Below are 13,220 nucleotides of genomic sequence, written 5' to 3' on the forward strand. Positions count from 1 at the left end.
AGCATGCAGCCACGTTCTCCCTGCCTCCCATTCATTAAAACAGACACACACAACCACACCTGGGAGCTGCCCATGCAGGCACAGTCAGGCTGTTCAGTCTGAGCTGAAATGCCTTTAAAAAAAAAAAAAAAAGCAGGGTTGGAAACGTCACAGCTGATCCACTCAATACTTGCAGTAGGCTCACCTAAAATGTCAAGGATTACATTCTAATTATTCAAATTACATGGGACTGCAACAGAAACAACACACCCCTGTCAAATAATTCCTGTAAATTTAGCCTGCTTGATCAAATATGTGTAAGATTTTTAAAAAATAAACTTGGTCCAAAACCATGAGAGGTGCACTGCAGAGAAAACTCAAAGAAAAGGTTCTTGTTTCCGGAGGAAACCATGGATACCAAACATCTGGGCAGCTCGCCTTTAGTGTTACTGAAGAGTAAAATGAAAATCTTCAATCATTCTAATATTAGGAGGGTTTTTTTTTTAAGGAACGTAGTTCACCAACATGCAAAGTTCCCAATAACACAGCCGGGCCATAATTTGCTTTCATTGTTAACAATTTTATTTTTTTCTCTCTACATTTTCAGGGATCATCATCAAAATTGGGCAGCAAGCCAATAAAAAAAATACATTTGGTTTTATGGTTTATAAACTGGAGATTTGTTTATAGCCCGTCTGGCTGTCTGAGCATTAGTGTTGTTTGCCGTGTTGGATTCCACTATCTGTTTCCAAAGACATCACTGACCTCAGAAATGAAATTGGAAATAGAGGTCATTAAATCAGTTATTTTAAGGTTTTCCTTTAACAGCTTATTACCAAACAGCAACCTTTACACCCCAACAGTCATGTCATGGTGCACATCAGAGCTGCATCGACTCACTGAACAAAATTGCTGAACTATAACTTTGCAATTAACATTGATTTATGTGAATTGATTTATGATTTATTTTGTAAAGGCTTTGCCAAGGTATAATTTAACACAGAAAGAATCTCCTCATTTCTGTGAAGACTTCTTTAAACTTCAAATACCAGCAGCTAAGCAAAAGACCCTTTTGATGAAACACCCTGAGAAGATGCAAACAACATAAAAGAACAGAAGTTGACTGTGTGTGCTACCTATAGGTGTGTGTGTGTAAGAGAAAGAGAACCAAAGAAGGGGAAGGCTGTTAAAAGAAATGAGTGACAAGTTTCTCTTTGTGATGGCGCATGCACATTTTTCAGCAATTTTAAAGCGAATGACGCAACTTGATTCAATGACGTGTCCAAAACATAATTTCAGTGTTACATTTGAACAGTATGACTCTGCAGGAGTGGGCCCTAATCTACTTTGCTCATTATTAACTTGTCAGGGTAAAATGAGTCAGGACTGCTTGTGCAAATCAGTCAGAAGATGCATGATAGCAGTCCATTTACAGAATTACAATGGGCAGTAATTAAATGCTGGCCTCCTGGCTTGCAGGAAATTAATCAAACATTTGTCTTGTGATCATTTGAATAATTTCCAATTAAGCTTGTATAATAAAATGAGCAGTTTGATATTAGTTGTTGCGGATGCTTTATTTTTGTAGTTTAATCTTAAATAAATCCATCGTTAGACCTGAACAAGGCAATAGAGCTTGAGTTTGTGTGATGCTAGGTGACCTGGAAGTAAAAAGTAACAGAAGGCCTTCCCGCCCACTGGCTCCACGGGCACTGGACTGCCCCCTCTCTCACCGTCAGCTCCACGATCTCACATCACATCTCACACACACACAAGCACAGACACAGCAGCTCTTTAATACTTAAACGTGTTTTGAATGTCCTGTTGGTGTGCTCTCTTATGGTCTACTTTTCCCACATCCTCTCAGGATTGCCACCTTTCTGTGCAGAGGAGTATGTGTGCCCTACAGTCAGAGGTAGCCAAATTTAGTTGTACTCCGAGTGAGGTCTGCTGTGGCTGAAAAAAAAGGGAGGTTCCAGGGCAGACAAAAGTACGGCCCATCACTTACTCCTCTGCAAGGAAAGCCCTGCTGGCTCCAAGCCCAGATAATGCAGGGTGGCTGAATGCAGGGCTTCTATCTCTGCTCTGTGAAGGTGTTCCAGAAAGCACAAACAAAATGTTTAAAAAAGAATAAATGAAACATTGACTTTTTTTTTTTAAACAGTTTTTAGTGTGCAAGGCTTTTGTCTACAACATCTGCAACTTCTGCCAACAAACCTAACAGAATAGTTGCCTTGTACCAATATTGACAGACATATTTGCAGGAGTGACCTTGAAGTATAATGCTCACACGGTTCAGGTTTCTGTGTCTTGTCTCTTGTGTGGAAGCGAAGCCCCTGCTGCCAGAAAATGACTGACGGGACATTCTTAAACTGTGAGCACAACGAGGAGAAAATGCAAAGGAGGTCACTCGGTAATGAAAGCCGAGAGTTTTCTTGAACACCAATCACTTTATCATTTATCTTTCCTTCAGAGTCCTTAATGGTTTTTCTGCTGCACCAGAGGATCATTCATCTAAGTAGCCTCGTCGCTCTCTCTGCACGAGGAAACAGCAGAGAGAGCTGCTATCCCCTAATTTAGATGCAAACGCATGAGTGGAAATATGAGATCAGCTTTTTGCCTTCATGTGATTGTTCTTATTCTCTGGAGGGAAAAGCAGTTTGACATGTCGACTCCTCTGGTGTCATTGACTTTAGTGCATTTACTGTAGTTTGTGTGTGGCAAGCGCAAAGATTATATTTATGAAATATTGTGCAATATAAAGCAGACTTCAACATTTTTGTAGCTACCTGCAGGAAATACATCCATTTCTGATAATGTGATCTCTTCCATTTTAAGTCTGTTCTTCCACATAAGTAACCATGGTTACCATATTGTGTCTCTATGTATAAAAGCCAGCTGCTCCCAGCTGAAATGGCTGAAGACTGTAATGAACATTGTTGTAAATGATGAGAAATGATACAGTCTCTGAATGTTTTCAGTCAGGCAAGCCTATGTTGATGTTGTACATACAGCAGATGCTTTTCAATAAGGTCATATTTCCCAGAAGTCTTGTCTTGCCATCTGAAAGGCATCCTGTCTGGTTGTATTGTGTTCTCCCCCTCTGTGCTCTCCCTCTCCCACAAGATGCCTCTACTTCACTGGGGTTAAAAATAGATATACCCCCCCCCCCCCCCTGGTGCAGCTTGGGCCTAACTTTATTTTCATGGGGGAAATGAAAAGCACACATACAGAGCTGGCTGGAGGGACAGAGGGAAAAACAATAACCTTCAAGAACCAATGACAAATCAGTTTCTGTCTGTGTAAGAAAAACAGTACGAGGAGGAACAAAGGTCCAAACAGAAAGACATTTTCCTGGGGTTTAGACATGTGTCACTTTCTGTTTTTCATAGATCTCACTTACTGGTCTTTAATCTTTTTATTTCACTTTGGTTTGGATCTCAAATTAGTCCATGCCATCTGTTGCATAGGAGTAAAGCCCACCTACTCCTCCTGACAAATCAAATTCCCGTCTCAGTGTCAGTCTCAAATGAGACGCAAATGAAAAACCAATCACATATTTAAACAGTCACTTTTATGATAGGTTAATAATCTCAGTCTTCGGCCTTGACATGACCATATGGATATTGATTTCTCACCGGCTCAATTCATGCCTCTGATCTGTGTGCACAAACCCAGGAACCATGCAAGGAAAATAATAGATGGCTTTTATGAAGCAGTGAGAAATCCTCACATCTTCTCTAGCAAAGGGAATAAAATGAGTAGAAGACAGAATAGAGGGTGAGAAAGAGTGACAAACAGAGTGGATGAGAAAAGCATGTAAGCGACATTACAAAAGGAGAAGATGGGTAAGGACATGTTGGCAAGCAGGAGCGGGAGAGGAGAGTAGAGTATGTTGAGGCAGAGGGAATGCATGGAGTCAGAGTGTGACAGACAGGCAGAGGAGGAGAAGGAGGAGGAGGAGAGCACAGAGGAAGGAGAGGGTGGGCATGTGGGAGAGATGCGAGTTGAGTCAAAACCCCCGAGCTCCCCTGGTTTCTCTGTGAAAGACACAGTGCTGAAAAGATGGATAACATGTGCCCTCTCTGCCAAGGCATGCCCAAGACAATGACATCATCGTCATCAAACTAGCAAGGACACGACGCGAGAGCCCCAAACTCACGCTTGGATCTTTTATTCATTATTATTCACTCAGTTATTCATTGTTTTTCCTTCCGCTCAGACTATCACTTTGCACTGACGGCATCATTAAGTCTTCATGTATAAAGATCCGCAAACAAAACTGTACTTTTACTTCTGCATACACTCAGACTGTCACTTTATACTGACAGTGATCATGAATACACCAATATAAATAACTCCAAAAATAAAACAAGTAGTCTCACTCTTACAGCTATATGTGGACACTTTGGTGTATAGCACAGGGGAGAAAAAAAAAATCACAGGTTCATGTTGAACAGGAGGCTACAGTCACAAAGCAGGAGAGAGGGTTTTTAATTCCTTCATTCTCTATGTTGTGTGGGGTTAATATACTGTACTGTTGTTGCAGGGATTTAATTCTGACGAGCAGCAGTGTCACTGGCGCTCCTTATCTGCGAGTCTCTTTGCTTTGCTCTGGAGGTAACGTGCTTTGCCTTCTTCGAAACGTCTCTGCTCTTCTTCTCCTTCAATCTGAAGAAAGAAAAAAAAGACAAAAGAGATTTGTTTTCAGACACGTTCATCATCTCCACATATTGTGCACTAGAGTGTTTCCCCTCCTGTTATTATATTTACCGTAGGCATGAAGTTCTGATCTAATTTACCACACTGTGCTGTTATAATTGTCATTCATCTTCTTGCTGAAATACAGAGCGAATGACTGAAACTTGGAGAGGCCTTGGAGGAACGCATTTAAGTACAGTTGAGTGAAACCATGTGAGGTGATTGAAATTCCTCTATCTGCATGCTTTTGAAGGCATTTAGACAACACAGAGCATGAATGTGTGTCATCTACTGAAAATTTTGAATAACTGTAACACTGAGAGCATGACTGAAGGATGGCCAGTCTGTGAGGCTCTTCATGAGTCCAGCTCTATGTTCATTAAATTATCTGGACAACTACTCAGCAGGTTGTTTAATATGAACATGACAGTCAAAGCACATACTGTAGAGTATAACTGTTATGATTTCTGGCCTTTCATTTAATCTCACCATTAGGTCAAACAAAGCGGTGACCAACACTGACGTCAGTCATTGGTTTGTGAACTGCCTTTCTGAAGCCTCAAATTCGGTATTTTGGCCGTCGCCATCTTGCTATTTTGGAGCCAGAAGTGACCATATTTGGACGAAATAGGGAGGGGTAGGCATTGGATCTAACTCGATCAGATTGGGAACCTGAGGACACTAAACTCCGCCCACTGATGGTGAAAACCTGACTGCACCACAGGCCTGTCAATCAAACAGACACACCCCCAAACATACAGCTTCTTTGAGGCCTAATATCTACTGAATGATGGGATTTTTTCCCGACGGACCACCAGAAAACTAATACAAGTAAGAAGGAGTGAAATTCGCAAATGAAACCATAATGACTCGTGAAAACTATTTATTGACTTGGTATTTCATGAAAGATGTTAAATAGGAGTCTGTGGAGCCAGATTCTTTTTGGAGCCTCCCTCTATTAGCCATCGTTGGTGTTGCACTTTAAAGCACATCCGCATTAACTTAATTCTTCAGACCCGGAAACTACATCCACTCTTACATACAGTCTGTGGGTCAAACCTTATTCTGACCAACACACTCTTCCACAATAGGGCCTGCTACACACAGTGTTATAGAGAATACACTGTTTCATATCAATAGCATGATCATACACAAGAGTTGTGGAAATCCCTCCTGGATTTACAGCTGCCATCTATCACTTTTACACTTCTGTTTCTATTCTGTGCAGCGTTGTGAAGAACAAATCTTTTACCTTCACTTACATGGAGCTCAGTTTGACTGCTGATTCGTGGGAGGAACCCCTTGGTAGTCCGTACAGTTTAATTAGACTGCATAGCAACCTCATGACTTAAACAACAATACCACCACCAGTGACTCTGTCAACACATGCTTTTATGGTGCTTTCTGTTTTCCCACTCCCTCATCTGCCCACTGCTGCATCGAAGCAGTGAATGTGAGCATGTAACACGATTTGTGTGTCCTTTTATATGTAAAATGCACTGTACAAGTGAATGCTAGTGTTAATGACATGTTCAGATGGAGACTCTTTGCTGTGCACACACACCAGGTGGTTGGTAGATGAATCAAATGTGATGAGAATATTAAAATAGTGACGAGGAACTACGAACACAACACCAGTGGGAATATCTTTTTTTCTGTCTTTAATCTGTTTTAGAACAGGTTGAGGAGCATACAGCTGTAGTATTGGTTTGTTTGTTGTATGCCAGTTATATAACATACTGCTCAGTCAGTTTTTCTTTTGCCATTCAACTGAAAGTAATGGGTAATTCCAGTTCATTGACTTTTAAAAAGAGAGAGACCAAAGTTTCAACACAGTTCAGTGTTTTCAAAAATATACATGAACAGAAATAATGCGCTATAAATCTGTTTTTCAAAAAGTTAAATGACATTCATGAATATGAAACACTTTTCTCTTTTTAACATATTTAAGTGATACCTGCTCATTGTGAATCAGTAATATCCTCCGTTTCCAACCTCACTGCAGAGAAGGTGGGTATTTTCTTTTAAATGTGGTAACAAATGAGTGTAACAACACTGTAAATGTAACACAAGTAGTTGAAAAAACACTGTAGCCATGTTGCTAGGGAGACAACTATACAATAGTCTCTATTATTCAAATTGTTTTTCTATTTGTCTGTTGATAATCCTGTCTATCCAATGATGGAGTGTAGTAATTAGACAGGAATATTTAGTAGTTAACACTTTGAACTGGACTGGAAGAAGCAAAATGAAGAGGGGCTGCTCAGTAGAGTATTATTTAAATAAACCCCAACAAGGTGATTTGGGATCCTGACACCAAACAGAGGTTTATTAATCATCCTACTTTAACACACCGAATGCCTGTACCAAAGTCATTAATTAATACAGAATTGGTTTAAAATGATTTCATTACAAGCCCAAATATAATTCAGAAGAACTGTAGCTGAACAAAAAAAAAAGATTAAAAAGAAAGATAGATGGTGAAACTACTGTTGACCATTAGAATCAGTCAAAGCTAATAACAGTCAAATAATGTATTTGTTTCTCTGCACTCACCAAAGACAAACCGCTATTTGATTGAGAGAGAGCTTTAAGAGTAGCTATAAACTGCTAAATAAAGAACTTTTTAATATTTTCCTTTTTGAATGTGCCTGCGAGTATAAAGTACTCCCAGAAGAAGAATTCAAATCAACGACCCTACAGTCTACACAAACATCAACAGTGATGCAACCCAAATATACATCCAAACAAATGTCAGTCTGCGTGGAAGCATGCAAGTATTTTGATGATTTTGGTATATTTATTAATGCAATCTTCAGGCTGTCTGTATACCATTTATTCTCATGGTTTATCTATTTCAAAACCCCCACCCCTTTCTGTCCGTCACTCAGCCCCCGGAAGACTCGCCTTTTATCTAATTACATGATTAAAATCATGCAGAGCTACAGCTTGAGGGAGATTAATGAACAAACCAGTTAAAAGAAACGGTATACCTGACTAATGAAGACTGACTGAGAAAGACTGTTGAAGATGATTCTGTCAGTAAAAAATGTGTGACTCATTGTTTGGGTGAAGAATAGATTCATGTGAGCGCTGATTAATGACATACTATAGTTAGCAGTCTTTTATCGTACTATTTAGTCTTTATTAATGAGATATGTCTCCTGCATCTCTGGGTTTGGGCATCGTTTGTTATAATTGCTCAAAATCATTTTTCCCTAATGAACCGATTTATATATCGGTTTCTATTTCTGGATGTTGTTTTTCAGTCTAATCTCACCTGACTACACAAAACTTATACAATACCCAGTTGTTCTAGTTATTGTTTTTATGGCTTGGGATTATGTTATTCAGTTAGCCTAAAAAGAAGAACTGCTCACTTACTTCCTTGCAACATAATGTGATTCAAACTTTCTTCTAAATGATGGTTTAAGCTGAATGTCATATCATTACAAGGTAATGTGTTTAAATAATTATGATTATTGCTGAGTTATTGAAATGGCCTCTTCAGTCTCAGCATCTGTGCACATCACTTGTTCTGCCTATACTTTGTGTGCATTACTTCAAGGCTGCATGCATGCATGCATATATATTAACTGTAATGCTGATTGCATTTGCATAACTCAATGAGACAATTTAACGCTAGGCTCAAAATGTCCTTTTGGTGTCCCCATGTAATTGGCGTTCCAACAGTACGGCTTCATTTTAATAACTGTGATTATAGAGGATCATCAACTACCACTGATGCAAAACATGTCCTGCAAAAACCAGTCTCCAACTTGAGAGTCTCTAATTTAACAGATTTTTATATTTCAGGCAACAGAAAAATCTGCACATGCCATAACTTTCAAGGCAATGACTGTATGTTTGGTCCTTAAACCATCCCTCACTCCAGGAGATCATTTCTGATTTGAAGCTCAATTTCGCGTCTCTGCCCTAACACCTGGTTTACCTTTCTTGTCATTTGTTTTGGTCATTACTCATATAAATCATTATCATAGCATTACTGAATTAAAATTTTTGTAGTATTTTGTAATGATTTAAAATCACTTCAATCATACACAGAATACAGTAGGAATAATAAGCGACACTGAAAGTTTAAGTATAGTTTGTTGTGGTTAAAAGTGCATGTTTGTCTTTTTGCTGTGTAAAATACAATGAATCATCTTTGAACGAGTTTTCAGCTTTGTGAGACTGCTTTGAACCAACTGCTAACATTTGTTTATGCTGGTATGCTAACAATAATAATGATGGTCAAATGCTTCTGTTAAGCTGCTATAGTGTTTACAATGTTCACACATTTGCTTAGCATGTTAGCACAATAACACTCAACAGAAAACACAAGTAACAACTGAGGCTGATGACTTGATGACGGGATGGGATAAAAAATTATGGGTTCAGCATTTTATAACGTGTGGAGCAATATAATGCATCACAAATGGCATTTCACTCAAAACTACAAAAGTAGTAGGTATATTGGTGCTATATGAAAAATCACAGGCTCACCTAATTTAGTAGGATCATGATTGTCCAAACAAAATTTGGGATCAGAAAGTTCAGACTCTGTTCCTCTTACATACAAACAGTGTGCAGAGAAGCTATATCCTTTGTGAGTGAGTATTTCAAGTTTTTTTTCTTGATAAAAATCAGCACCTGAGTTACACGTGCCTTTAGCCCGGGTGCGTCTGTTATTCTTTATGCATCTGAAACTTGAGCAGAGAGCACAGATCAAAGTTTGTGACAAATTATTGGAGAACAGAAAGAAGTAGCAGGGAGCCAAATCTGGAGAGTTAGGAGAGTCGGGGAGATTGACGATTGCGTTGTTGTGGATGAGGAATTTGTTAGTTTTCAATGGGCTGGGAGCAGGGGCATCATCATGTTGGAGAACCAACGTTCCATCGCGCCACTGTTCTGGTCATTTGCACCAAATGCTTTTCCCTCATACTCCTCACAACATCACAGTAAAACCTGGTGTTGACAGTCTGATGCTGGAGATCTAATTCACGGTGCACAGCCCCATGCATACCAGAAAAAACCCTCCTGGTTGCACGCCTGACCTGATGCACCTTTTTTTTTTGTTTCGGACAGTGACATTTAACCACTCAGTAACACAATTGTCACTTAAAACTCCTCTCCAGGCTCATTACATCATTGCCGTAGGTTTCTTGATGTGCGCACTCTATGTCCATAGAGAAGTCGCAGACGCACACAGACTACTGCTCGCAAAGGCATATGTAACTCAGATGCTGATTTTGATCAAGCGACGAAACTGTAGTACAATGTACAAACTCACGAAGATTATAAGTTCTCTGTGTACGTCACAGTGCTGCGCACCAGTCGCACACAACAGGGGAAGTCTTGGAACTTTTTGATCCACTCTTGTAGTCACTGAGATATTTTTAGTCTGGACCAAAGTGGTGAACTGGCCTGACAGACCAGCATGGCCATCCCTTGAGCCACTCTGTTAGAGATGCTATGATAAAAAAAAAAAAAATTGTTACAATACAAAAAAGTCACTTAAAGGTCATCTGCGATATGACTTGACCACATGAAATATCAGGCCGAATCTCTTCTGCTGGGAACAGAGACAAGGTCAGACCTTAGAGCCTTGACTAGTCGAGTCACATGGCCAAGAAAAGCAGCTGTTTCACCTGGAGTGCTGGTCATCCATGAGGTCGATAGATGACCCAAATGTAACGAACCAAATGGTGTAAACGTGGAAGAAGGACAGCGCTTGTATGAGGGACTTGCTCAGACAATGCCATCAAAATGCCAGAGGGTTCCTTTGTGTTGGCACAGGCTGTTATTGAGTGGGCACGGGGCATCAGTGGCACTGCCAAATGTCACCGTCTCAAAAGTAGCACCAAGCTGTAAGTAACCAGCTCAGACAAATTATAGCCATCTGGACTGGCATGAGCCTGGATACTAACCGATATGTTGCTTGACAGCGAGAGACAGAGAGAGAGCCATACACAAAGGATGACATTTTAGACAATGCTGAAAGGTGTTTCATTTACAGACATAAAATGAATCCTTAGAAGGACCACTGTCCATGGATCCATCTGTTCAGTCATGATTAATATTTCATACCATCAGTTTTTCTGACTGTACTCCATCCAGTAAAGCAGGCATCCAAAGTTCTTTAATAATCTGGGCCTCATCACAGTTTTAGCAGCATCAGTGTTGCATATTACATGAAATACACAGCTACAGCCAGCAATCAATAGTTTATGATTTCCATCTCCCTAAAACACTTAAACACTTCCGCAAATTAAATGTTGCAATTATGAGTCATTATGTTGGAGTTTTATTGAAATTATTTGTGTATTGGTGTAGTCCTTTTTTTAACTGCAATATACTGTAAAAGAGGCCAAAAGTTGGTTAAGTATCCAGAATGTAATGTTGTGTCTATATTACGTGGTGCTGGGGGCACACAGGTTTATATGTAGGATAGTAATTGTTGTTGTCAGGTGTTCGACCCTGGAAGGGCAAATGTTTTTTTGACTGCATCGGTGCTATCATTTTTTTTCTCTGTAAATTTTCTTGATTTGGAAACTTTTTTTATGGAAATATACAAGATGGACCTTTAAGACGGGAAGACACAACAGATGAAATGCTTTTGGAGACTTGTTTGTTTAATTAATGAATGATGCAAGACAGAAGTTATTTTCAGAGAGCTGCAGCCAGGTTTTCTTGAGGGCTTATACTGAAATAATTCTCATACCTGGACTTAACTTTATATCCGAATATAAGTGTCTTTAATTTAAAGGAACTGTTTCCTGTTTCTTTTGTGGTGCCACTGATGGTCATTATTGGATACATAAGAAAGTAAAACAGAACAAAACAGACCAAGCAACAACTGAAACTAAACACACCGTAAAGTGATTTATAGCACTAAATAAAAAAAATATCTAACTAATGTTTAGTCTGTCTATGAGTAAAAAGTTAAGTGTATGCTGTAGGAATGTGTATTGTTAAAGTGGATTTTGGCTGTAAATTTATAAATGTGTTCGCTTCTATGTATATCTATGCATAGGGTGTAATGAAAAATTCCTGATATTCATAATTAGTGGCCGTAGAGACTCATGGACGGAGGTGCAAAGCGAACAAACGTCGGCACGGTCTCTGTGTCGTGTTTTGGAGTCATAAACGTTTGCGACTCTGACACGAGCGTACCCGCTAACCCGTTTCTGATTGTCTTGAATGGGAGGCATCTAAAAATAAATGTGCATCACTTCATGTGGACTACAGGAGGTTGCCATGACAACCGGGCTTGTTTTCGTGTCAAGGGAGGCCAGCTGAGTCTCTGCCAGCAAGGAGGGGAGGGAGGGAGGAAGAGAGATGGAGGAGAAGGAAGGAGGAGAGATGAAGTAAAGAGTGTAAAGGAGGGATGGAAACAAAGGTTACAATGGAGAGGGAGGGGGCTGGGAAATATGAATAGAGGCAGAAGGAGAGACAGATGAAGGCATGATTGGAACAGAATTAAGACAAGAAGGAGAGATATGATGAAACAAGGAAACCAAATGAGACCAAACCTTCTGGTGTTCACCATAAATGCACATATTAACGCATATATATTAACACCTGTGCCTCTGCAGAAGGATTGCTGAATGTGCTGCCAGTTTTTAGCTTTTTATTCATCCCCTAACATACATCCACACTCTGGGCTCAGTCCAATGTAACCACAGTACATCCACATTCTTCTGCCACCAGCTGATACCCAGTATAAACTGACCACTGGCAGAGGAAGTGCTGGTGTTTTGGTAAAAAGCCCATTTTTCTAATCTTGAGGTTGAAAACCTGCTGCTCGATTAAAATAATCAGAAATACAAAGAAACACACTGGTCAAAGGTGCCTTCAGGCGTTTTTCGATTATTTCTCCGTTGGCCAAGCATGCACATATATTAAGTCAGTACTTTTCAAGGGCACTGCTGTAGAGAGGCGAGGCATTCCCCGTTATCCTCCCTGCTCATGCTGTCCTCATGCCCCACTTCGGCATTACCCACAGTATGCATACATTAGTGGCAGCCCACCTACAACCCCCCACACTCACACAGCCCCTAACCCCCTGCTGAACTAAAACAGGAAAATCTAAAAACAGTTAACGCAAAGAGCTCATTCGAGAGAACTCGAGGATGAGAGAATCGGAGGGGGAAAAGCACCTGCAGTCAAAAATAGCAGGAGCAGTCCTTTCGATCGGGCTATTTATAGACCACAACTGGAGCAAAATCTGCCACAGTGTCATGAAAATTTAATTAGTGAAGTTTTGACATTTGTTTTCAGCTTTCAGGGGTGTTTTATATTTAAAATGAACAGGATTCACTGAAAGAAAGATAAGATATTCAATTATATAAATAAAGAAGAGAAGTAAGAGACGCGGTGTGGCCCTGTGAAATATACTGAAAATTAGATCAATGTCTTGAGGTGAAGGTGCTTGTATAAGACATCTTTATCGTGACTGTATAATGAGAAGAACACACAATAAGAGAGACAAAACCGCGATGGAATTGAATCTCATAATGTGTGTCTACAACCTCTTA

The 13,220-nt window shown here is 39.9% G+C and overlaps 1 protein-coding gene across 4 annotated transcripts in view; it reads right to left on the reverse strand.

The window, feature by feature from the left end:
* Positions 1 to 4,137: 4,137 nt before the first annotated feature.
* The window catches only part of acot7 (acyl-CoA thioesterase 7), a 55,480-nt gene continuing 46,397 nt past the window's right edge, over positions 4,138 to 13,220 (reverse strand). For all 4 annotated transcript variants that reach the window (XM_069723414.1, XM_069723413.1, XM_069723416.1 and 1 more), the window contains one exon: positions 4,138 to 4,650. In XM_069723414.1, the coding sequence (XP_069579515.1) occupies positions 4,555 to 4,650 (96 nt within the window). In that variant the 3' untranslated portion in view covers positions 4,138 to 4,554. The remainder of the gene's footprint in view (positions 4,651 to 13,220) is intronic.

The sequence above is a fragment of the Brachyistius frenatus genome, unplaced genomic scaffold (genome assembly GCF_029030835.1).
Source record: "Brachyistius frenatus isolate BFR_SWC_R1_liver_20210118 unplaced genomic scaffold, ASM2903083v1 Contig_327, whole genome shotgun sequence".
Taxonomy (NCBI): Eukaryota; Metazoa; Chordata; class Actinopteri; family Embiotocidae; genus Brachyistius; species Brachyistius frenatus.